This window comes from Elgaria multicarinata, chromosome 6 (assembly GCF_023053635.1).
Source record: "Elgaria multicarinata webbii isolate HBS135686 ecotype San Diego chromosome 6, rElgMul1.1.pri, whole genome shotgun sequence".
Lineage (NCBI taxonomy): Eukaryota > Metazoa > Chordata > Lepidosauria > Squamata > Anguidae > Elgaria > Elgaria multicarinata.
In genome coordinates, this window is record NC_086176.1 from 723,906 (window position 1) to 750,562 (window position 26,657).

Here is a 26,657-nt window from a genome sequence, read left to right on the forward strand (position 1 = left end):
TACAAATGCAAGAAGGCTCATTTATTGGGATGTCCCTGTGCCCTCCGTCTCTATAGGCTGTGTCCATCATATTTAGCCTTAACTCTGTGAAAGATTTCCAAAGTTGTACAAATGTAAAGTTGTTAAAATAATCTGCACATTCGCAAGCCTCTTTGAGATTAAAATATAACGGTGCACATGAGGATATGTAAGCAGAGTTTAGGTCCTTTTGAGTAACAACCCCCCTTATAGTTCTCTTGATGAAAAACCATATTTGATGGTAAGTTGAGCAGCATGATGTACCCAGTTTTTAATTGGTAATCCATTAGATAATTCTATCAACCATTTTTTGGGTAGCCTAGTATTATCCATCTGTTGTATCTTAAACCAAAAGCATATTATTCTTTTGTCTATTTGGCTGTCTATACTCAGCACACAGGTTTCTAATCTAATCATAGCAGATAATACATCTTTAGGTAAGCCTAGCAATGCTCTCAAAAAGCAGTTCTGAGGGGGTTCTAAGCCTAACACCTTCGAGGTGCCCCAAACCTCTGCCCCATAAAGGATTTGGGCCATTGTTTTTGCTTTAGAAACAGTTAAGGCAGGGTTTACTACATTTCCTCCTTTAGAGGCAGCAAACTTCAGAATCGCCTTAGCTGATCTAAAAGCTTGCATTTTAATGTTTGACAATCGTTCTTTCCAGGAGGCTGTTTCTGAATGGACCAACTGTTTTCACTTGATTTATGATATATTCATCCAAATGCCAGACATGCTTTTTAGGGCGCTTAGCGTAATTTATGGTCAAGGCATTTCCCTTACAGTATGAAGCAAGCTTCAGTCCCACCTGGGTTCTGGACACAAGTACTAGGTCGTCAGCATACATAGTGAAAGTTTTTGATCAAGAATTGTAACGGGCAAACTGTAGACCATCCAGTTCCTTTACCATGTAGAAGTTAAATAGAAAAGGTGCCAAAATGCATCCCTGTTTAACTCCAACAAAAGTGTTTATTTTCGAAGTAAGGTGGCCTGCCAGATCAACTTTGACTTGCACTGATGTATCGGTATACAACATTTTGATAAGAAATAATAAACAATGGTCTATATTTGCCATTTCCAATATCTGCCACAATAAATGTCTAGAAACTGTGTCAAATGCTGACTTCAGATCAATAAAGGCAGCATACAACTTTTGCTTCATATTATGAACATATTTACACATCAGAAAATTCATCACGAAACACAAGTCAACTGTAAACTTTCCTCTTTGAAATCCGGCTTGTACCTCAGATAATAGTTTTTTCCTATCTGCCCATTCTTCTCACTTTTCAAGGAGAAGCCTAGCATATAATTTGGAAGAAATATCCAGAAGGCTGTTGGAAAGCTGGATCTTTCTTATCTCCCTTCTTGTATATGGGCGCAATAATGCTCAACTTCCATCCCTCTGGTACGCGGCCAGTAAGGTTTATGGGAGTCAACAGTTTTGCAAGAATAGGTATCCAGGACCCTGGTCTCACCTTATAAAGTTCCATGAGGAGCATGTCTTCTCCAGGAGCTTTATTAGCTGACTGCCTAGCAATGATCCCTTTGATCTTATTCAAGGTAACAACTGGCCATTCAGGAAAGTCTAATAATTGGGCATGATGGACTTGTGAGGACGCACCAGTTTGAGGGCCATCAGTAAAATATTTCTCCCACTCCTTTCCTTGCACTGATGCTTCTAGTGAGTAACTTATCATTCTAGTACCTTGAGCAATCAAATGCCAGAATTTCTAAGAATCCTTTTGGGTTGCTGCATCTGCATCTCCTAATTCTTTCCACTGTAACTCATAATATCTTTGTTTCTTTTCTTTAACTAAAGTTTTATAATTATATTGTCATTGAGTTTAATGTATATCTGAGGCATAGGGTTTTTCTCATTGCTCCTTATCTTCAATTCCCTAAGCTCCTTGGCTATTTTTTTCTTCCTCTTTTGGCAGTCCTCATCAAACCATGTCCAGCTCTTGGACCTAGGCTTTTTAAGCATGCTGGTTGTAGTCATTAATGGTCGTATTTGTGTAATTAAAATCTTGTATGCACCAATAACATTGCTTGTTTCTAGTAGAATATTTTCCCTTAGTTATACAAAAACATGGGAACCCAAGATCTTAATGATCCTTTCTTGAATTTACCCGTTCCATTTTAACATCCTATATATATTTTACAAAAAACCTTCAGAAACTCGGCCTGCCAAAATACACCCACACCAACATCCAGAAAGCAGTCATACTTTAAACATGTTCAATAGTCAGGAAATTTCTAAATCAGTAAAAGGCAGCATGACTTGGCAAAGCCCGTCATGTTCATTTAGAAAAATCGCCATGAGTAAGAAAAGAGAGGTGATGGTGATGATGATAATAATAGCGTAATGGTAACCTTGTTAACTCCAGCATGCCCCAGCCAGCCATTCACAGGACTGTCACTTTAACTCCAGCATGCATACAGGAATAAAGAATTTTGTTCTGCTGCCCTGAAAAGGGGGGTCGGTGACATTTAGTTTTACTCCACCCACCTACCCTAGAAGTATGTGGATTTCAAGTGCTAAGTGACCTGTGAAAAGCGAGATTTCAGGTATGGTAAACAACGCTGTTCTTGCTTCCTGAAGTACCGAAGCTGATTCCCCCCAAATCTGGATGTTTCCTGAACACGCTTCTTATTCCTTTTTTCATGGAGATCTCACACAGGACATCCATTCTGTCACTTAAAGCCACCCTTTGCCAAATGACATAAAACCTCCTTCCCCTGCCCTATTTTTGCCTTTACTTTAATTATCTTGCTTAATTTGATTATTGGCTGGATTGTTTTCCCATTTTACCTTTTCAAGGGGAGGTTGCCCCTTGAAAGTACACATGCGTGAGTGTGTTACTGAGGGACCTACCTTTAAGGACTGATCTTATGCTATTGGCCTTCATGTGGGAGAATTCTTGACTGTGTCACATAGTCTGTGTCACAATTCCAAAACATCACTTGTTTATGATGTTCACCTATATAAGGGAGCCCCAGCAGCTCAAAATCTAGGGTAGACAGTGGTTGATAAACGAAGACCACATTTACAGGGTCCAGATGAATGGGAACAGCTGCTGACCCTGTGGTCTCCAAGTCCACTTCCAAGTGCATTTAGTAATTTATTTATAAATATTACATGCTGCTTTTGCAGAAACGGTGGACATTGCCTGTTTAATTGCCTGTATTGTTTGCAAGTTGAACAACCCACGATGGTGTGAACATCCCAAAAGGGGTATTTTCTGAGTAGACCTGGGTCTAGAGGTTTTTTAAAAAAAATTCTGTTTTTTAGAAATGTCACCTTACACTTTTCTATAGAGCAGCTTTCACAAATATATGGTATATTCAAATTTGCTGGATTTCCAGGCCTATGCTTGTTCCAATAATTAATAAACAGAAGCAATATTTATTTATTTATTGCATTTATATACTGCCCCATAGCCAAAGCTCTCTGGGCAGTTTACAAAAGTTAAAAACAGTAAACATTAAAACAAATATACAAAGTTTAAAAACATAAAAAGCATAAAAACACAGTATCCTTATAAAAACAGCTATTCTGGGGTCCGTTAAAAACAAACAAACTCAGCATATTTATTTATTTATTTATTTATTTATTACATTTTTATACCGCCCAATAGCCGAAGCTCTCTGGGCGGTTCACAAAAATTAAAAACATCATAAAACAACCAACAAGTTAAAAATACAAATACAAAATACAATATAAAAAGCACAACCAGGATAAAACCTGGTTTATGTTGTTAAATGCTGTTAAATGCCCTGGCGCTGAAAAGATAACAATGTTGGCGCCAGACCTTTTTAAAGGTCTGTATGGAATTCATCCTTCCATCTCATAACAAAAATGTAATTTGTTATTTTGTTCATCAATATAATAATCCAGACCTTCTTTTTCTACTGTAAAATTGCTGTAAAATCCCTCACACAAGTTCACGTTCTGGCAAACTGACATGGGACACCCAAATCAGTGAGTCTTCTTTTTTGAAGGAAATCCCACGGCAAAACCATAATGGTTACAGACTTCAGAAATTCATATAGCAGATGGTCAGAGCTATAGGCTCCCCAAAAATTCCAAAACAGTCAAAAGCTAATAATTACAATAGCAAAGTGGCTTCCCAATTGCCACCTCCGTGGTTCCTAAAACAGGTTCCACACCTGAACAACCAAGAGGAAAGATTCCTGATATGATCCTTCAGACAACCACAGGGGGAAATTCTTGAAAGGCTTAACAAACCATCTCAAGGGAGCTAGTCCAACTGTGGGTTATTTGTTGGTAACTCTAGGGAACTCGGTCAAAGCCTAAACAAAATCACAGAGAAGTTAAAGCCTCAGGCACAAGGGCCCCGCCCGTGCTTCTGCTTTAGCACTGGGAACTCCGTCGCCTGATTCAGCAGAGGAAAAGTCCAACCGTCAAAATCCAGCCCAGTCTGTGGCTACACTGAGCTGTCAATCAATAAGAACACACAATCCACAGCAAACGAGAGTTCAAGTCTATGAAAAGCCTCACAGTACTTTTCAAGGCAAATTTCTTAGTAATCCAAAATCCAATCCACGTGCAGAGTGCTTTCATAGTCCCAGATGGTGATGGATCCAAACAGGGAGGGCTTTGGGCCATACTGGCAAGATGTTCCTACCAAAGGCTCCTTGCCTTTGTTCCAACTTAAAAGGGGAGGCGTAGGCATCCTCCAGACCACTTGATAGACAGGGGCTTTGGCCTTTCAGCCATGTCCGTGTCCAAACAGGGCGGCATTGCTCAGCCCACCAAGATGATGCTACAATCTGAGTGATTCCTTCAGCAAAGCCTCCACCTCTTCCAATACTTTATTGTGTTCCCTGAGAAGGCTTTCAGCCTCAAAGGCAGGGGAGTGAAGTGACTCCCATCTGCTCTTTCTCTGGGAAGAGTGACAGAGATAAGCTGGCACAGATTCTAAAATTCTAGAATAGTCCTAATTAAATCTAACTACAAATTGCAAGGCCTAACAGCCATGCCAAAACCTATACCTGACTGTCGTGCTTCCCAAAACCTCCCGCCTTATGGGGAGACAACAAAGAGGTCTGCCATGTAATCCACAAAGCTTTACTCAGGCAATGAACATCTCTTCCCACCGGAAGAGTCCAACCTCTAGGAACTTTCCTCTAGGCAAAGCTATGCAAACTAAGCGAGACAATTGTCCTTTCAAGAAGAATGGGAATCCTTTATCCAGAATGCTTTGACTTCAGGGAGACTGGTTCTGTAGAAGCCTTTGGTGAGAAGCTACCCAGGCTGGCCTTCTCTCACCTTCCTTTAGATCCGCCCCTTTTAGTCTGCAGCGTACTCTGGATCAGCTGGCCTTTCAGCACCCTCCCCCTCGGAAGAATACTGATTTCCCACATACTGTGTTTAGACTTTCGGAGATAAGGTCTGGAGAAAGTTTATTCCCAGCTAATGAAGAGCTCGTGAGAGTCACCTCCTCCACTCCTCATATAGGCTGGAATGTTTCTGGCGCTGTCTCTTCTGCTTCAGAATCTGATTCTGATTGATCACCTGAAACTCCTTCCCCCCTGCTAAGGGGAATAGGCCTAGTCATGACAGTTGTATACTGTCATCTATAGACAGTATACCATTTGTTTACCAGGCTTTTGTTAGGAGGATCCTTGAAGCTTTTATCATATAACTCAGCATCACAACACCATCTCTCGGGATCTGATCTTTCATATCTCCTAAAAGTATAGTTACTGGCATTAATTACAACTCATAACTTGTGATTTCCCTGATACCAACTGTAATCTCCTTCCAATAACCCCCACCCGCAATTTCCTGCTATGCAGCATGGATTGCCATGTTGTCCAAATACAGTGTGTCACATGGGGGGGGGGGCATCATGCCCCACCTACAACCCACAACTTACAGTAGGGGTTGTAGGGTGGGTACAAAGCCATCCCGGCTGCACAACTCTCCGACTTTGGACAACACGCCAACCTGCACTGCATCATGGGGAATTATGCAAATGATGGTCTTGTGCACAACATGCACAGGGGCTGGGGGAGAAGCCACAGGGGCTTCTTTTACTGGTGTGATCATCCGAACATCCTCATAGCCTGTTTGCCTGAGATGTTAAGAGAGGCAGCTAGTAGGGCCTCCCGCTGCAGACCACCAAAGAAGGGGAAAGTTTCATCACTGTGACTGACGCGATGGCAGAGAATAACAGCAATAATGTGCTTCATGGGCTGTTTTGCCCGTCCTACTCAAACAATTTTGAAATGTGGTGACTGTGCACAGGCTGCTCAGCAGTGAGTCTGGTGGCCACAACTTATTAGATTGTAAGCCTATGCGGCAGGGTCTTGCTATTTACTGTGTTATCTGTACAGCACCATGTACATTGATGGTGCTATATAAATAAATAATAATAATAATAATAATAATAATAATAATAATAATAATAATAATGGTGGGACAGAGGATGGGTCAGCAGAGGTGGAGCCAATGACATCTGGTTTGCTACACTAGTTTTCACCTAGCTGCACAAATGGGTCTGTAAAAAATCCAGAGGCCACCAAGAAGCATAAATGAGTTATTTAAAAAAACGCTGGAACAATTAACTGGAAAGTAGTGCGTACTATGGTTGCAAGGTTTATGACAGTCACAACGAATTCACAACACATGGTTATTGCACTGTAAAAGCCCCATCACATCTAGGTCAAACGTGAGGCTCCCATCCCTTCAATGTCGCTTCCTGAAAACAGGAAGTAATTAGCCCCATTCAGTTCAGTAGGAGAGAGCAGCAACTGGACTTTCTCTGGGGTTTTTTGCGGTGCAACAAGGGCCAGAAGGGGCAGAAGGAGTGCGAGAGGCAGACGACATCATGTGAGTAATCCGTGAGTGCCCAGTAATGAGTGTGCAGGAAAATGCTCATTGGATGGGGCTTTTATACTTGTGCAACTGTTATAATTATTTGAGATATAGATATAGACAAAATAGGGGTTTTTGTTTTAAAAAATGAGGCCAGTTAGACCCTATATGTGTGTGAGTATTTTGTTTTATTGGAACCGGGAAGGTGCAATGTTTCCTGCGCATTGCAGGAAATATCGATAAATACTGATGTTTTTCAGAAGAGTTTGTTTTCTGAGCCTTTTTAAAAATTGCTAAAACTGGGAAATGGAGCAGGAGACACACAGGAGGATAGCCACATCATCAAAATGACCCGTGAACATTCACACGCATGCTATAAAATGCTAATTTAAAGACGCTCTTTATGGTGATACAAACTCTTGTTGTTTTTGCTCTGCACCCATTATGCTGAATCACAAACTGCTTTTGAAACTCCCCTCGGTTACAAAAGCAATATGTTATGTGGAACACAGAGGAGGGGTTATTTGAGAAAAGCACATCTAAAGCCCTCTCAGGATCACAGAATTTGTTCCAAGGCTCTTTGAATCCAATTCAACAAGAATTGCATTCTGAAGTTGCGGGAAAGTAGGGTGGGGAAGATAGAGAGATGACTAACAACAGTAGATGTTTTTAAGCAATGGGGCACATATTATTTCCCCCTATTTTCCAGTCATAGAATCATAGAATCATAGAATAGCAGAGTTGGAAGGGGCCTACAAGGCCATCGAGTCCAACCCCCTGCTCAATGCAGGAATCCACCCTAAAGCATCCCTGACAGATGGTTGTCCAGCTGCCTCTTGAAGGCCTCTAGTGTGGGACAGTCAGTTCCTGCAAGTATGAACCTACCTGCTGGTGGCAGCAGCAGTACTAGAAGGATCACGCACCCACATCAAAGTGTTTCCAGACTGCAAATAGCCACCTGGTAAGTGCATGAAATAAGTGATGGGATATTTCCTCAGCCTCTGGACAGTTAATTTGGCCAGCATGTCAGTTTGATTTGATGTCTGTGATTTTAACATTACTCCTTAATATTGGTATGAATAACTGATGCAGTAAGAATTAAGTCCCCCTGAGTTTAGTGGAGGTTATTCTCTAGTAAGTGTACAACATTTATGATTGTAATCTTATTGTATTTATTATCATAGTTGGAATTTCAGTCAGTATCTTGATTAAATAAAGCATAGGGGCAATCTGAGGACATTCAACTGTGCCATGGTGAATGAATTCAGGTCAGGTCATTCCACCCATTTAAATCCATTACAACTTCACCTGCAAGGGGAGTGGGGTTTGGAAATGATCAGGTAGGATGAGGATCCATTATGACTCATTTGAATACTGGCCGCATTTCCCATTTAACCCTATAGCCAATAGCTGTTACCATTACCTTTTAATGACAATGCTGAGGCTGCCGCTGGAGGAGTCTATGATCTGCATGGCAGTGGCATGGGAGAGGCCGGCACAGGATTTTCCATTGATGGATATAAGTTCATCATTTTCCCACAGGCCCCCACGACATGCTTTACTTCTCTTGCGAATCTAAGAAGGGAAAACAGAGAGCAAAGTTGAAGGAGGAGCAGAGAAAGAAAGTTCTAAGAGTGACAGTAGAGATTTTTATGGCACTATACTTACCCACAATTGTGTTAGCTTTGGAAATAACATATATTTTCAGATTAATGGCACTGCCTTGTGTACTTGCATGGCCCCATAGTATGCCAACATTTATAAGGCCAACTTAGAAAAATGCTTTCTCAGCTCCTGTCCCCAAAAGCCTCTATTTGCATGAGACTGATTACAGTTATTATCTGGATGCATAGACAGAGGCCCTGGCAAAATTCTACCAGGCCTTCAAAAAGATTCCCCTCACCATCAACCTGACCCTAAATCAGTCCACACAACATACTCACTTCCTTGATGCTGCATAATGAACCTATAAGCACTCACTGTACATTTGAAGTCTACTGGTCATTACACATAGTTACATGCTTCCAGCTTCCACCCAGAACACATCACAAAATCCATTGTCTACGGTAGGAGTAGGGAACCTGTGACTCTCCAGACATTGTTGGACTCCAATTCCCAAAGAGCCTCAGCCACTATAGCTAATGGTCAGAGATTATGGGAGCTGAAGTCCAGCAACATCTGGAGAGCTACAGGTTCTCCACCTGCAATCTTCTTTGATAAGGTAACTAATCTAGTGGACAAAGGGAATGCTGTGGACATTATCTACCTTGGCTTCAGCAAAGCTTTTGACAAGGTTCCACATAACATTCTCATTGCTAAGCTGTTAAAGTTTGGCTTGGATGACCCTACAGTAAGGGGGGTCCACAACTGGTGGGCTAACTGCACTCAGAGAGTCAGCATTAATAGCGCTACATCGAGTTGGACAGCAGTAATCAGCAGAGTACCACAGAGCTGGGAGCTCTCTCTCTCTCTCTGTCTCTCTCTCTCTCTCTCTCTGCCCCTAACATGAACTTTTATTTCGGAGATATACAAAAGGTGAGTGGGGGCATACTGCCCCTTTCCCCCGGTGGGGTTCCAGCTCCCATCTCTTGCTTCCCAACCCCATGCCCTAGGCAGCAAGCCACCAGAGACTGCTGCTTGCGGTCAGTATATGTCTGTGTCTGCCATTGTTGTATGCCATGGCTCCTCCTCTTGGCTGCTTGGCAAAAGAGTTTTCCCCTCCCTGGAATGGAGGTTTTCTATATCTACTTTTGGTTTTGTAGCAGAATTAAGATCTGAGCTCTACAAAGGAGTTTTTCCTTTCCTGCTTTTCTGCAAAATAACCTCTAGGTGGCACTGTACTATAGCAGAATAACAGAAATATGGAAGTAGTTCTTTCATTTTCAGAAATAATACCCCATTTGCCCTGCCCTAAAGAAACCCGGGAAAGCACTCTTAATAAAAGTGAAAGTGGAGAATCACGACATTGCTGTGTTGTAATAACTATCGTCGCTCCAATTTGACAATGGAGAGGCCGGCGCTGGAGGAGCCACCGCTGCTCGCACCACCGCCCGTGGCACCGGACCGCTGCTCGTCCCCGCCTGCTTCGCTGCCAGTTTCGGGCACTCCCTCTTCAGATGACCAGTCTCCTTGCAGTAGAAGCACCCCCCCGCTCCCCTGGGGGGTCGCCGCCGCCGTCGCCAAAGGGGTACTCCCTTTCTCTTTCCTCTCCTTCCCGGGCCAAGCTGACTTCTTTTCCACCGGCACTCCACCTGGACGCTTCTCTGGACCTTTCTCTGCCCCTCGGGTTCCCCCAAAGCTCTTCCGCTCGAACGCCTGCATACAGTCCGCCATCTGTGCCGCAGCCATCGGGGTCTTCGGATTCTTCTCCCCCACCCAGGCGTCGTACTTTTCGGGGAACTGCCGAAAGAGTTGTTCCTTGGCTATCAGGTCCTTCGCCGCCTTGAGGTCGTGGACCCCCTCTGCCTCCATCCAGGCCTCCATTGCGGTCAGCATTTGTGTGGTAAAGCCAGCATTTCCCCTGGCTTCCTGGTGAGCTGCCTGAACTTCCGCCGGCAATGCTCGGCCGAGAGGGCATATTGCTCTTTCGCCACCGACTTGAAATGCTCATAGTCCTGCCGCAATTCTCGGGGAATGGTGGCTATCAGTTCCCTCAGAGTCCCAGAAACCTGTGGGCGCAGCAGATTCATTTTCTGGGTGGCCGGGACCCCCATCTCGTCACAGGTATCCTCTAAGACGGCCAGGAAAGCCCCCACATCGTCACCTTCCAGGTACACCGGGAATGCTCGCCGGTCGAACCGGGGCCCCGACGATCCCGCCCGCAACTGCCCCCGGACCCCTTCTCTCTCGACCATCCGCAAATGACGAGTCACCAGCTCCAGGCACTCTGTGTACATTCGCTGCATCTTCGCCTCTCTGTCCTCTTCCTCCACTTCTACGCTCGGGTCATTTCCACCCTCCATCCCCTGAGGGTATGGAGCCCTGGGCCGAACGTCGTACCACGCTCCCTCCTGCCCTTCGCCTGGCGTCCAGAGCTGCGCGACCTGCTGCCTCCGGGCCGTCTCCACGGAGCTAGGCATCCCCTCCACCACCCATTCAATGGTAGCTGCGACAGGACCCCTTTCCGCCCCTTCCTGAGAAGACGCCCCCAACAACTCTTCACCTGGAGCCACTGCTCCTTGATCCTGAGACGTTGTCGGCTGGCTATTCAACCTTTCCCCACACTGGATTCACACCTATGCCTCGTCTCTATCACCTTTTTCCTACCAGCGTCTAGCCCCTCCGGATCCGTGTCGAATCCCAGCGCTGCCCACCATGTAAACCAAGAGCGCCCAGCAACCTGTCTCCTTCATAATCAAGAATTCAGTGTGGTCACTTTCCCCCAGAGTTCCCGTAACTGCCACTTTATCCACTAAGTCATCCCTATTGGTCAATATCAAGTCAAGGATTGCCTATCCTCTAGTTCCTTCCACCACTTTCTGTAGGAGAAAGTTATCACCCACACATGTCAGGAATTTCTTGGAAGGGCCACTTTTGGCAGTATTGGTCTCCCAACAGATATCAGGGTAATTGAAGTCCCCCATCATTACTACATCACACTTCCTTGAAACACTGGCAATTTGTTTCTCAAAAGTTTCATCCTTGTCTTCTCCTTGATTGGGTGGTCGGTAGTAGACTCCGATTATCATGGTTTTTTTTATTCCTTGCCCCATTTATTTTAATCCAGATGCTGTCGATGGGTCTCCCATTCTGATCCGCCTGTATTTCTGTGCAGGGATAGGTATTTTTAACATATAGTGCAACTCCACCTCCCTTTCTATTTTTTCTGTTCTTTTTGAACAAGTTATATCCTTCAATTGCTATATTCCAGTCATGGGAGTCATCCCACCAAGTTTCAGTTATACCTATCAAGTCGTATTTGCCTTCATGTAATAAGAGTTCAAGTTCGTTCTGTTTGTTTCCCATGCTCTGGGCATTAGTATATAGACATCGAAGACCATGTGTTTTATAGTCTGGCTTTGTTCCTACATTGTTGCGGACACTATTTTGGGGCACTATTGGAGCTGTTCTCTGTACTGTGGTGCCTTGGCCTTCATCCATTGTTGCCTCGAGGTTTACGTCTCCCACCCCCGTAAGATTCAGTTTAAAGCCCTCCTGATCAAGTTCTTCATGCTGTGGCCGAACTCATTCTTTCCAGCCCTTGTGAGGTGCAACCCATCCCTTGCCAGCAGTCCATGTTCCAAGTAGCGTAGCCCGTGGTCCCAGAATCCAAAATTCTCACGTCGGCACCACCTTCGTAGCCAGTCGTTCATCCGGAGTATTTTTCTTTCCCTTTCTAATCCTCTTCCAAGAACCGGGAGGATGGATGAGAAAACTACCTGGGCCCCAAAGTTCTTCAGTTTCCTTCCCAGAGCTTCATAGTCTGAAATGATTTCTTTGTAGCTCTGCTTGGCGACATCATTTGTTCCCACATGGATGAGAAGAAAGGGATATGTGTCCGTGGACTTTATGAGTTTCGGTAGCCCTTCAGTCACATCTCTAATCTGTGCTCCAGGGAGACAGCACACCTGGTGAGTCCATGGGTCTTCACGACATACTTGGGTTTCAATCCCACGCAGCAGGGAGTCTCCCACAACGACTACTCTTCTTTTCTTCTTGGTTGACCTACCTTCTGCCTCTTGTTCAATGTTGCACGGTGTCTCCTGTACTTCTTCCTCTGCAAACTGTCCTTCAGACTCATCCTCCAGAAGCTGAAAGCGGTTGCTTAACTCTAATGGTTCCACCGGTGCAGAATGCCTTCTAATTCTTCTGCTCCTAACTGTCACTCTTTTCCAGAGAGTTTCCTCTTCATTGGCTTTCCTCCCCTCAGCATACTCCACTTCTGCTTCAGCTGACTGTTGCTCTTCAATCTCGTGTGCTTCTTGTTGCTGTTGCACTTCCACCGTTCGGTCTAAGAACTCCTCGTCTTCTCTTATTCTTTGGAGGGTGGACACTCGCTGCTCAAGTCCTCTCACTTTTTCTTCCAAAAGTGCCACCAGCTTGCACTTGTTGCAGGTATATGCCATGTTGAGCTCAGGCAGAAACACGAACATTGCACACCCTTTGCAATGTATATAGTTTATGTATATGCAATGTATATACTTTATATAGCCCCTTTCTCAGAGAGCAATGTGGATACTGTGTTTTCCCTTTTATACACTGTACTCCAAAACATAGGCTCTGAGCAGCCTACGGGGACTTGAACCTCTGCCTGGAGAGATTGCTGGGGACTGGCAGTAGTGGGGTTATTACTGGCTGTGCCACTGGGTGCTTATGAAATGGGTCTGTGATGTTCTTCTGCCTTATATGCCTTATATCAGAAGTAAGACTCTCTCTGTTCAATGGGGTTTACTCAAAGGTAAGCCAGCATGTGTTGTTAGCAGTTGAAATCAATGGGATTTACTTTTGAGTAAGGGAACCAACAGATCTGTAGTTTATGAACTTGAAGATGCACAGCTTCACATGATTGAAGGAATGGAAGATCGATCCTACGATCCTTCGCACTGGTGGACTATAAGCTCCAAAGGGTTTGAGGAAGGAAATTTAAAAAAATCATAAAAAATTGAGGAATGAACCAATCTGATTCATATTTGGTATGCTGAAAGCCCTCCTTAAGACCTATCATGGTGCAAATTTTGATCTCTTTATCTTTAAAAATGAGGGTGCTGCTGGCAAGAAGGGTGCATTTTCCACATTTCTTTTAAGGTGAAAATGCCTACTCAGGAGTAAGAACATAGAGTTCAATGGGACCTCTTCTTGCTAAGGAGGGACTGCTTATAACCCACATGCAAATTTAATCCATAGATTAATTGATTAATCAACTAAAACTATCACCTGCCACTGGAGGTTGCATTGTGCTCCCCTTGTCACACACTTCCAATTGAGAGGGGAAAGGGAGGGGAGAGAAACTATGCAGCCCCCCCTCTATGATGTTACTAATGCATCCCCCTCTCGCTTCCCCCCCCAAAGCAAGTCATGAAGCAAAGGTGGGGGATTGAAAGTACAATAGACCATTCTTTCATTCAACCCAGCAGCCAGGAAGCAGGAGGAGGAAAGGATTTGAATTGGAATTTAAAAAGCAGCAGGAGGAAAGGATTGGAATTGGAATTTTAAAACACCCTCTGGAGAAAAGTCATGCCTCTCCCTTTCGTCATCAATACTGCCACTTGAACACACTTTTGTCAGCAATACCGCCCCAGAAGAACCAGACTTTCCATGCACCAAAATATGTCACTAAGGTGTGGGGGGAGAACCGCAATCACAGCAGGACAGGGTCAGCGTCATCTGAGTCCTTTGCATGCAATTCCCCGTGACAGCAGACTATAACACTGGTGTGATGGAGCTCTTAGTATAGTGCCTTATACTTACAATTCCCATCTGCATGAGCAAGATCCTAAGTAAGCTTACTCACAAATAAGTCAATTCAGTTGGAGTAATTCTCTATTTATTTTAATTATTTAAATACTTCTATTCCACTTTTCCACAGTTCAAACCACTTTACATCCAATTTAAAAAGAACACACAAAAGAGAAACAAAACAGAATCAAAACTGTATCAGAACATGAATATACATTAAATAGTCACAGAAAGCCCACTTTTCAATCAAAAGACAGATGTTTCAGCTCTGAAAAATCAATTGCAGCACTGCTAATCTCTTCCAGGAGAATGATGTAAAAACTGCCTACAACAGACATTTCTTTCTTCCTATTGCTACCACCATTATGTACAACTCACCCAAGATCTTAGATGAGGGGAACACCAAGATCTGTGGGGGTTTACCTGGGGTTGGGGGGACTACTAGCTAACTCCCCAGTCACAGCTGAGCAATTTCAGTGTGTTTTCTCCTTACCTGTACTTGGGGAAAGTGCATAGCATGAAGGAGCAATCTGGCATACAGTGGAAAGATCCTTGGTTTGCCAAAAGTATGCCAGTTCCAAATTAAGAAGCTTTATTAAAATTATTTATTTAAAAGGGTTATTAAAATCCGATAGGTAGCATCTGACGACCTACTCCGGGTGAAAGACAGGGGGAGTGCTACCCTGTTGATCTTCCTGGATATCTCGGCGGCTTTTGATACCATTGATCATGGTATTTTACTGGATCAGCTCTGTGAGATGGGAGTAGGAGGCACTGTGTTACAGTGGTTCAACTCCTACTTGCAGGACCGATCCCAGAGAGTGGTATTGGGGGATTCCTGTTCCACCCCATGGCAATTAAGCTGTGGGGTGCCACAGGGTTCTATTCTATCCCCCATGCTGTTCAACATCTATATGAAACTGTTGGGTGAGGTCATTAGGGGTTTGGGGGTTGGGTGCCATCAGTATGCTGATGATACTCAGCTCTACTTCTCCTTGTCATCGGAGTCAGCTGGGGTTGTGAAGGTGCTGTACCAGTGCCTGGAGGCTGTAATGGGCTGGATGAGGGCCAATAAACTGAAGCTGAATCCTGATAAGACGGAAGCTCTGTGGATTGGTGGTTCCCAAGTCTGGGAATTGGGTAAGCGACCTGTTCTGGAGGAGGTGGCTCTCCCTCTGAAGGAGCAGGTACGTAGCTTGGGAGTACTCCTTGATCCATCATTGTCACTGGAGGCCCAGGTGGACTCTGTGGCATAGAGTACTTGGGGTCAGCTTCGGCCTTTCCTGGACAGGGACAACCTAGCCACAGTAGTGCATGCACTGGTAACTTCCCGATTAGACTACTGCAATGCACTCTACATGGGGCTGCCCTTGAAGACGACACGGAAGTTGCAGCTAGTGCAAAATGCAGCAGCTAGACTGCTGGCGGGTACATCTTACAGACACCACATAACACCGGTCTTAAAGGAACTGCACTGGCTGCCTATATGCTTCTGGTCGGAATTCAAGGTGTTGGTAATGATGTTTAAAGCCCTAAACAGCTTGGGACCTTGATACTTGAGAAAGCGCCTCTCCTTATATATGCCTGCCTGAGACTTGAGATCTGTTGGAGGAGCCCTTCTCCGCATCCCACCAATGCAACATATACGCTATGTTGGGACAAGGGAGAGGGCTTTCTCTGTTATGGCACCCCAACTGTGAAATGCCTTCCCCTTGGAGGCCCGATTGGCGCCAACATTGATTGCATTTTGACACCAAGTAAAAACATGGCTTTTTAACAAAGGCTTTGATGGTTAAACTCACTGGCACATTGTTTTAACTGCTTTTAAATTATATATTGTTTTAACTTGGATCATGGTTTAATTTGTTTTTAACTGTGCATATTTGTTGTTTTATAGTACTGTATGCTTTTATCTGTACGCCGCTCTGAGATCTTAATGATATAGGGCGGGATATAAATGTTTTAAATAAATAAATAAATCTAAAAGAAATAAAACAAGTTTACTTCTTAAGGGCACAATCCTATGTATGTTTACACAGAAAAAAGTCCTACAACTGTCAGCATTCCCTGGCCAGCCATGTTGGCTGGGGAGTGCTGGGAGTTTTAGACTTTTTTTCTGTCCAAAGATGCATAGGATTGTGCCCTAAATAGCCTACACAGGACAATCATAAGAAAGAATTCCAAAACTTACTTGCCAATACAAGGACAATCTATAATATTCTAAGATGGCAAAAGGACAATAACATTAATAAGGAAAAGGGTCCATTTTTTTAACTGCTGTAGCATCAGGACAGATGATTGATATGGGAGGTGTGGGGAATCCTTCCTGTTGCTGGAAAAGCTCGATACGCCCAACACATAAGCAATGAGCAGCTGGGGAGATGGCCCATTAATCCTTCTCCAACCCAGGAAGATGTAAGTAAGAAGAATGATCTGGGATATATTTTCTCTTTACTCCTGGTACACAGGAACTGTTTGTGTATCTGAGAGATCATAGAATCATAGAATCGCAGAGTTGGAAGGGGCCTACAAGGCCATCAAGTCCAACCCCCTGCTCAATGTTTGAGACATGACAGGATTGCTACTTTGTAATGGAGAATCAAGTTCATTGTGTCCGGTATCCTAAATGTTTAAAGAGAGGCATTTCTTCCAGAATTTGGTGGCCATCACTGAAAAAGCCCAGCTCCTAGCCATTGCTATTTGAACCTGACATAATAATGGAGCAGACAAAATAATCTACTGATTAGACCTTATTTGGCAAGTGACCTCATACGGGGATAGATGGTCCTTAAAGGCTGAGGATCCAAAATTTTACAGCTTTAAGACAGGGGTGGCCAATTCGTGTCCCTCCAAATGTTTTGTCCTATAACTCTCACCAGCTCTCCCATAGCCAATGATGATGGATGATGATGTTATAAGCCAAAAGGTCTTGGAGGGGCATATATTGTCGGCGTTGTCCCCATAAACACACATTAAAGGTCAGTCAGTCAGTCAAAATGTATTACGGTCATAGACCAGCAAAATATAGCTGGTATTTACAATACAATAATTATAAAAGCAAAACACAGTAATTATAAAAGCAAGCCAAATTCAGAACAGGGAGACAAAAGTCTCTAACCGTTAGGTTAGAATAACTACAATTACAACTATTATATAAAGACAGTCCTGTTAAAGACTGAAGAACAAGAGTCATGTATCTGAAACACAAAAAGTCATAAACGAAATAGTAATAGCAGAGGCTTACTATCCTTGGTTTATCATAATTTTTCTGCAGGTGATAGCAGATGCACAGAATCATGCTACATTGTGTGTAATCAGAGGGTTCCGATCTGATAATAGGTGTTTTAAATAAAATGCTTCAGATCTCCCTGTTTTTTTAAAAAGAATTGTGGTAATAAGATCTTTACGGAGGTCATGTTTAAAAGGACAGTGGAGTAATACATGGGCTTCAGTTTCCACACTTCCCATGTCACAAGGGCATATTCGCTCTTGAACAGGGATGTTATTATATCTGCCTTTGAGGAGTACAGAAGGTAGAACATTTAATCTGGTTAACATAAAAGCTTTCCTATATTTGGGAATTGATAGGCTTGACATATAATTTGGCATTGTAAATGCTCCTACATAGTCCTGATAGTTGGAATGGCATACAGTCAGTCTCAGGTGGTTTTGGAGTGTGGGAGAGCCCACAACCTCCCAAGGTAACTGATTCCATTGTCGCACTGCTCTAACAGTCAGGAAGTTTTTCCTGATGTCCAGCCGGAATCTGGCTTCCTTTAACTTGAGCCCGTTATTCTGTGTCCTGCACTCTGGGAGGATTGAGAAGAGATCCTGGCCCTCCTCTGTGTGACAACCTTTCAAGAATTTGAAGAGTGCTATCATGTCTCCCCTCAATCTTCTCTTCTCCAGGCTAAACGTGCCCAGTTCTTTCAGTTTCTCTTCAAACAAAGCCCTATCTTTTTGTTAAAGATCAGGACCTTAGTTTTGGTGTAGTTTATTGTCAGCAGTTCATCTTTACAATAAGAAGCTAAAGCACTTAAGACGTCTCAGGCCTATGCTTGACAGTGACAGGAGCGCTGCATCGTCTGCATATAGGAGGATTGACAAAGGTCCGTTTGCCAATCTGGGAGGATGTGAGTTTATCTTTTTCAAGGACTGAACCAGGGAGCAATATAAAAATTGAACAGAGTGGGGGCCAAGACACACCCCGTCTTACTCTGTTATAGGTGGGTATTAATCCTGTTAAATGCCCAGCACGGCTGCATCTGACTTTCAAATGTGTGTCATCATAGAGTGTAAGCAGTCTCCTATCGATGTTAGTAGCCTCAAACTTTTCCCATAACTTGCCTCTGGGAATTGTGTCGAAGGCTGATTTAAAGTCAATAAATGCAACATGCAGACCTTCTTTAGTTGATGGATACTTTTCAGCTATATGTTGAAAGATTAGTCCTTGATCAACTGTGGATCGCCCCACTCTGAAACTGGCTTGCTCATCTTCGAAGATGTTTTCTTGTTCTAACCAGTCTAACAGTTTCTCATGCAGATGGGAGCCACATAGTTTGCTAATTATACTCAGGAGGCTGATTAGTCTGTAATTTTCTGGGTCTGATCTTTTGCCTTTTTTGTAAATAGGGATTACAAAGCCCTTATCTTTTGATCCTCCCAGAGTGCAGGACACGGAATAACGGGCTCAAGTTAAAGGAAGCCAGATTCCAGCTGGACATCAGGAAAAACTTCCTAACTTTTACAGCAGTACAACAATGGAATCAGTTACCTAGGGGGGTTGTGGGCTCTCCCACACTAGAGTCATTCAAGAGGCAGCTGGACAATCATCTGTCAGGGATGCTTTAGAGTGGATTCCTGCATTGAGCAGGTGGTTGGACTCGATAGCCTTATAGCCCCCTTCCAACTCTGCTATTCTATGATTCTAATATGGCTGCCGTTTGATGGTGGATTGAGTTCTGCAGTAGCTATTGCATTTATGTAACATTTATGACCCTTGGGTGTCTTTAAGACATCTTGCCTTTTCCATTTTGGGCCTTCCACATGTTCGGATAAGATGGAAATATCTAAATCCTGTTGTACCTTTACTTTGAATGGACCCTCATTTCTCCCAGCTTGAATGCTTGCCAAATGTGATTTTAATAAGTCTAGTCTTAGCATTATTTCATCTTGTGCCTCTGGAGGCAAAGTGCAGAAAGAGTTCATTAACATTGTTTCTTCCTTCTCAAGAAATATCTTCTCATTTTTGGGAAGTTTTATTGGTTCACAATCTCTTGTTGCATCGTGTTGACTGTACTTGGATGTTTCATATGTAGAGTCAAAATGAATTAGATTTCTTGAGTGGCTATTTTCCATTATTAACCTGCTATTTAAGCTTGTTTTACTTTCAGTGGCCAGTCCGTGGGGTGGGGTGGGGAGCAGTGTCCTCAAAGAATCTTGAGATTCCATGCTCAGCTAAGGTATCCCTGGAGGCAAAGGCGCTCCAGGTATCCCTGGAGGCAAAGTAGCTAGGCGCTGGTTGGCAAAAGTAACCACAGCATGCGCACGGGTATAATTATAAAAAATATACTCCACATGTTTTATGTCCGTTATGGTAAACAGACCATGGCTTACTATGTTCAGTATCTCTAAAAGATGTCACTTTCGTTCATGCTGGGTTAGTAGGCCCTTAGGGTTGGGGTAGTTGCTCATTACCAGTTTTTGACAATTTAAAACCAGTACTTTGAAATCGACTTGAAAGCAAATTGGCAACCAATATAACTAACACAAAATAGGCTGAATATGCACTTGCCTCCCAATACCTGTTAAAAGATGTGGAACATTGTTATGTATCAGTTGAAGCAGAGTGAGGAGAGTGCATTGCAGTAATCAGGCCTGGAAGTAAGAAATACATAGCAAAACCTGACCAATCTAAGAGGGTGAAGTCTCCTTCTTAGCTCAGATGGCACACTTAGCAACAACTCTAGCCTTTTCCTCAAGATACTGTGGGAGATTCAGAAGCAGGGCAGGCCCTGGGATGAGTAGTACCCTGGGCAAGGAGTGTGTTCAGCGCACCCCATCAACTTTCTTTCATAGACCCAGTTTGCATGATCAAGGTGGCTGAAACAACAGCCCAAGCTATGCTTCCCATGTTCAGACAACGCGATAAACCGCACCAGCGTGTGTAATTAGGGTCATCTGCCCAGCACACACCTGGCCTGCATGGCTTGTTTCAACTGCTGTGATCATGCGAACTGGGCCATAGTGTGGATAGTGGGCTTTTCTACGCTGTCGATACTAGTTTTTATTATTTGTTTTATTGTCCCCCATGCTGGTTGGCCTTTCCCCTCCCTGTTTGTTTGTTACTGTGTTTTTAGAATGTAAGCCATAGGGCAGGGTGTTTGGTATTCTGTTTTATCTTGTTCGGTACAGCACCATGAAAATTAATGGCGCTATATAAATAAATAAATAATAATAACCGTCTGTTTATTCCACCACTGTGACACTGTTTCTTATTTCCCATTGCATGCTGGCAATGTACACCTGTCCTCTGTTATATCAGTACTTTCCAATTTATAACTGTACCCAGGCTTCTGATAAACATCACTCCTGAGGCGGCCTGCCCCCTTTTCCCTCCCTTCTATCATTATTGGTTCTCATGTTGCGACTGACAGGGCAGGGCTGCCCCCACCCTAAAAACGCTCACCTTGGTCTCCCCTTCAGTTCACCCCTGCCACAGGCTCTCTAATTTTTGGCATCTCAGTGACTCCAACAATCAGACACAGGGTAACTTCCTGCAGACCCAAGCCATTCCCGACCAGCACCACTTCTGTTTAATCTGGATTCAATTTCAAACTATTCATCCATTTGAGCACAAGCAGAGGATCAGAAGAGAGAGTGCTGCTCCTTGGAAGTGGAGTTAACAGACCTATATAGTGGAGTGTCATCTACATATAGTAGGCCAATGCCTTTTTTTTACTTGTACCAGTGTGATAAAAGCAGGCTCCCACACCAGTCAATTATACATAGTATGAAAAAAAAAAGTTGTGGGTGGATGCCACCCTAAAAAATGACCCTGGAGGCCATTTTCAAGGTCACTTATGACTCCTTGGCATAGCTTGGGCTACTTTTGGGGAAACTGTCACAGCTAATGAAGATAATGAGCCAGTTGGACAGACAGCACACCAAAATGAAAGAAAGGAGCAGTGCTACCAAACATATAAGAGCAATAGAAGACTACCTTTGATGAGTGAAGTACTATGAGAGCTTGATAGGCAAAAACTCTGGAAATTATGACAAAAACAGAGCGTCAGACTGCCATACCAAGCCAGTGTGGTGTAGTGGCTAAAGTGTTGGACTGGGAGTCAGGAGATCCGGGTTCTAGTCCCCACTCAGCCATGGAAACCCACTGAGTGACTTTGGGCCAGTCACAGACTCTCAGCCCAACCCACATCACAGTGTTGCTGTTGTGAGGATAAAATGGAGAGGAGGAGGAGGATTATGTACGTCACCTTGGGTTCCTTGGAGGAAAAAAGACGAGATATAAATGCAATAATAACCATTTTAAGTAACTAAAAACACAGCCCCTGGCAATTGTCCAGCACATAGAAAATGCTGGCTTGGATGGTCGTTGAACAGAATGCATCTACCCATACGCAAACTATGATGGAAGGCAAAACAATTTACAATGCCATACATGTACATACCATGCATTGACATATAGTGGTCATTTGCATAATAATGTATATTGCCATATGTGTGTACCTGACTTCTGAGTGGTGACAATTTTCAGAGGTTCCAAAGCCTACTCAGATTTCAGTTTCCTTAGAAGGTCACTAGAGACTAATGTCATATCTAAGATTTCCATCACACCAACAATTTATTGCACACTCACCATTCCTGGTATGTGGATTTGCAGCACGGTACTCACATGATGTTGCCCCTGTCCTGCACTCATCTCACCCCCTTGTTGCATTTTATTTTGGTGTGGGGAAAGTCTGGATTATTTCCCCCTCTCATTTTCCCCTTTGTTGGGGGCGTGTGCTAATGGAGTCTTGATGATGAAAGGGAAGAGCGGAGTGGTTCTCCTCCTCCAGCACGGTTGTCGTAGGGACTTGTTAGTCAGTTGAATGGAACTTTTAGTGCTCCAACTGCCCCCTCCCCCTCATTGCCCACAGAAAAAGAGTCCAAATGAAACCTTTAATTGCTAGATAACAAAGCCAGAGCAAGGTGAGGGGAGGGGGGAAAGAGCCCACACCCATCAGAGTACCACAACCAATGAACTGGAGGAGGGAGGAGAAGGGGCGGGCTGGAGGGGAAGAAAGAACAAGGAAAACCTATGTGAAAAGGACAGTGTGTGAGGGAGCCCTTGCAGTGCTTATGAAACTGGGGTAAAAAAAAATTTGGAGACAAACCAGAGGGGGGAAAATAGGTGTGATGGGGCCCTAACTTCCTGCTACACATTCAGACCTCACTTGCCCCTGCTCCTTGTCTAGTGGGGGAAGAAAGCTTTTTTGGCCAACCTTGCTCCAAATGGATCACCAGCATATAACTAGCCATCAACTGTCCTTTGTCAGGTCTTAGGTGGTACTACCACAGGCATCTATAGCTCTAATTACAGGAATCTTAAGAGTCAAGAAGGGATCCTGAATCTTTTTGCAATCAGAGGCACTAGGCTGTAAGGGACACTGGATAAGTAATTCAGATCACCCCAAACCCATAATAGTATTCTAGATAGCATTGGACTCAAAAGCTCTGTAGATGCACAAGCATTTCAGAATCACGAGAAAAGAACGCAGAGCAAAACTAGATGTGATGCTAGACTCATTATTCCAAAGTCCATCATGGTGTTTTTTTAAAAAAATTAGCAAGCATGGGTGTGGGGGCTAACTGGGAGTGCAGCAGTGCATGCTTCAACTGCAATTAACCTCCCTCATTTATTAATTAAAAGAAAATTGTATGTTATTTCAAAACAATTATGTTAAGGTGTGGAATGATACCAAAACAGATTTGGAGAGATGGGAAAATGTTCAATTGTCACTTTTGGGGAGAATTGCAGCAGTTAAAATGAATGTACTACCAAGAATGTTATTTTTATTTCAAACTGTACCTATTGTAACTTCAGATTTACCATTCAAGCAGTGGCAGAGACAGATAACTAAATTTATTTGGCAAGGGAAAAAAACAAGCGTTAAAATTAAAATATTGCAGGATGCAAAAGAAAGAGGAACACTAGGCCTGCCAGACCTCAAAGTGTATTTCTCTGCCTGCTGTTTGGTATGGATGAAAGAATTGGTGACATTAAAAAATAGAAGAATGTTGGATTGGAAGGACATGAACTGAGATTTGGTTGGCACGGTTACCTGTGGTATGACAAAACAAAGGTGAATGTGGAATTTAACAATCATTATGTAAGACGTGCTATTTTAAGAATATGGAACAAATATAAACCAAGATTTTGTCAGAAAATACCATTATGAGTATCGATGCAAGAGGCTTTTAATAGAAGGGATTTTACAAGTATGTATAAATGGTTGGCATATAATGATGTATTAGAATTGTCGCAAGGTGAAAATAAGTTAAAAACAAGGGAAGAATTGTTGAAAGAAGGTCATACATGTCCATGGTTTTCTTATGCACAAATTATGGAAAGATTTAAAATAGACAAGAAAAATTATGGATTTGAACAAACAAAATCTGAATTTGAAATATCATTATGTACAAATTATGAACATGTTGTTGCAAAGATGTATAAATTGTTGTTAAAATACGAGACGGAAGATGAACAAGTAAAAGATTGTATGACAAAAGAAAAATGTGTCCTAACCTCATCCCTAAATGTTTTAGTGTAATTGTAGCTGCTATATGTATGTGTTATGTGTGTGTATGTATTATGTGTGATGTTCGTTTAGATGTTGTTGGAAAAATAAAATGATGAAATAAAAAAGAAATAAAAAAAATTGAGACATTTCATAATTACATATTTGGCTTGGCCCTCAGTGTCTGTCGTGCAAAGTGGGGGAATGGAGGAAGTTTCGAAAACTTATCCCCCCCCCTTTTTTCTTTTCTTTTTTAGGTATGACCTGTGTAGACATTTGTTAGACCTATATCGGTCTCTGGGGATCACCTCCTAGCTTTTCCTACAATCTTAAAATAGAAATTGCTCATTCCATCTGCCACATTCATCAGCACAAATGCCATCATCCTGGCCTTTCAGAGTCTTTGCCCTTCCTCTGCCTTTAACATTAAAAAAAAAACACCTCTGGAATGAGAACATGAAACCAAATAATAAAAGCGATAGAGAAATAGGCTCTCCTGTTCCGATCAAATTGAGCACTATCCATTTTTTTCCTACCCTCATTCCACCAAACTTTCTGGGGTAAAGTTTCTAGTCAATGAAAGAACAGCATAAAATAAACAATGCATGCACTTATATGAGATGCCATGTTTGGGGAAACAGGAACAAGGGCATTCTGCTTATATTTCAAGAATGTGATTGATTGGGAACAAGACACCTCAAGGCCAATAGTTGGAGAGAATTTACCCTTTCTTGAAGGCCTTTTCAATCACAAAAATAATTTTATAAGCACAAGAGGGCTATCTACCTTGCAGATTTAAACTGATTAATAGGTATTGCATTTCTGTGGAATATCTGGGAACAGCAATATTTTAATAGGGTGGAGTCAAGGCAGTGCTAAGGAGGTCTAAGAGAGAATATTCAGCATCCGGTCCAAACCCAATTTCTCTGAACATTCCCATTCAGTGTAGCAAGGGGGCATCTAACATATTGCTTAGATTCAGGGCTGGGTGCTGTGTTTGCTGTCCGCACAGTCCTGAACATGAGCAGAGTAAGTGCTACACTAGGACACTAGTCCTACACTGTGCTGTAAAACTCCATCCGACAAGCATTTTATTGCACACTCGTTACTGGGCACTCACAGAGTTTGCTCAGGTCCCTCCCATGACGTTGTCTGCCTCCCGCGCGCCTTCTGGCCCTTCTGGCCTTCCTTGTGCAACAACAAAAAAACCCTCCTTAAGTCTGATGTTTTTTTAAACTTGGAATCGCTGCTCTCTCCTCCTGCTGTGTGCAGGAGAAGCAGCGCCATTAGAACAGCAGACTCAATGGGTCTCGTGCTCCTTGTGACAAAGCAAAACAGAGGCGGAGAAGCGATGGTAGGGAGCGTGTTAACCCCCGGTGTGATGGAGCTTAAAGAGTGGAAGGAAGAATGTATCATTTATCCCCTTTCCCAAATAAGAATAGCCATGCACTTGTTCCATTATAAAACCAACTATCTGTTAATCATAGTAGCACATAAGACAGCAGAACATTAAACTATGTGCCAGAAGGGCCTGATTAAGGCAACTCCACTGTGCTTCCTCCAGCAGTTTCACCACCACCACCACCACCAAGAAAGACAAGAATAATGTCGTACCAGCAAGATAGAAAAAAAAAAATAGGGGGAAGCACAGAACTATTAATCTCTGTTTTCACTAATCCTCTCTGGAGCTGGAAGATCTTAATAAGTTTAGGCTGGTGGCAAATGTTCCTTTCCTAGGCAAGGTCTTTGAGTGGGTAGCAGCCAATCAGCTCCAGACACTCTTGGATGAGACTGATTATCTGGATCCATTTCAGTTGAGGAACAGCCATTTTGATAATGACCCAATGAGGCTAATAAACTGAAACTCAATCCAGAGTTATAAAGTGACAGAATAAACTGTTAGTGGGTGGTTCTCCTGACCGGATGGAGGGTGCTCAACCTGTTCTGGATGGGATTGCACTCCTCTTGAAGGAGCAGGTTCATAGCTTGGGGGTTCTTCTGGATCCATCTCTCACTTGTGGCTCAGGTGGTCTCTGTGGTTCGGAGTGCCTTCTACCAGCTTGTCAGGTTCCTTGGTCCCTCAGGCAAGCATACATTCTGGCAAATTGACATGGGACACCCAAATCAGTGAGACTTCTTTATTGCAAGAAATCTCACAGCAAAAGCTTAATGGTTACACACTTCAGAAATTATATAGCTGATGGTTAGTAGCTATAGGCTCCAAGAAATTCCAGAACAGCCAAAAGTAATCACTACTACTGCAACAAGATCCCCATTAACATAGTTTCCCGGTTGCCATCTCCACAGTTCTGAACACAAGGGAAGAACAATCAATACACGGTTCCAAAGCCGGACAAGGGAGGGGAATGATTCTTGACATGATCCCTCAGGCAATCAAAGGAGCACATTCTTGAAAGGCCTAACAAACCACCCGAAGAGAACTAGTTCAGCCTTGGATCATACATTGGTAACTTTAGGCAACATGGTCAAGGCCTAAACAAGATCCATGGAAGGGTAAACCCACAGACGCAAGGGGTTCTGTGCCACTTTCACATGGGCAACTCTTCACCACATGAATCCAGGAGGAAAGTCCAAGAGTC

General features: G+C 43.3%; 1 protein-coding gene across 1 annotated transcript in view; it reads right to left on the reverse strand.

Moving 5' to 3' along the window:
* Positions 1 to 26,657, reverse strand: part of SYNPO2L (synaptopodin 2 like) — a 65,041-nt gene that overhangs the window by 21,877 nt on the left and 16,507 nt on the right. Inside the window, exon 2 of the mRNA XM_063128844.1 lies at positions 8,286 to 8,437. Coding sequence (XP_062984914.1) covers positions 8,286 to 8,437 — 152 coding nt within the window. The remainder of the gene's footprint in view (positions 1 to 8,285; positions 8,438 to 26,657) is intronic.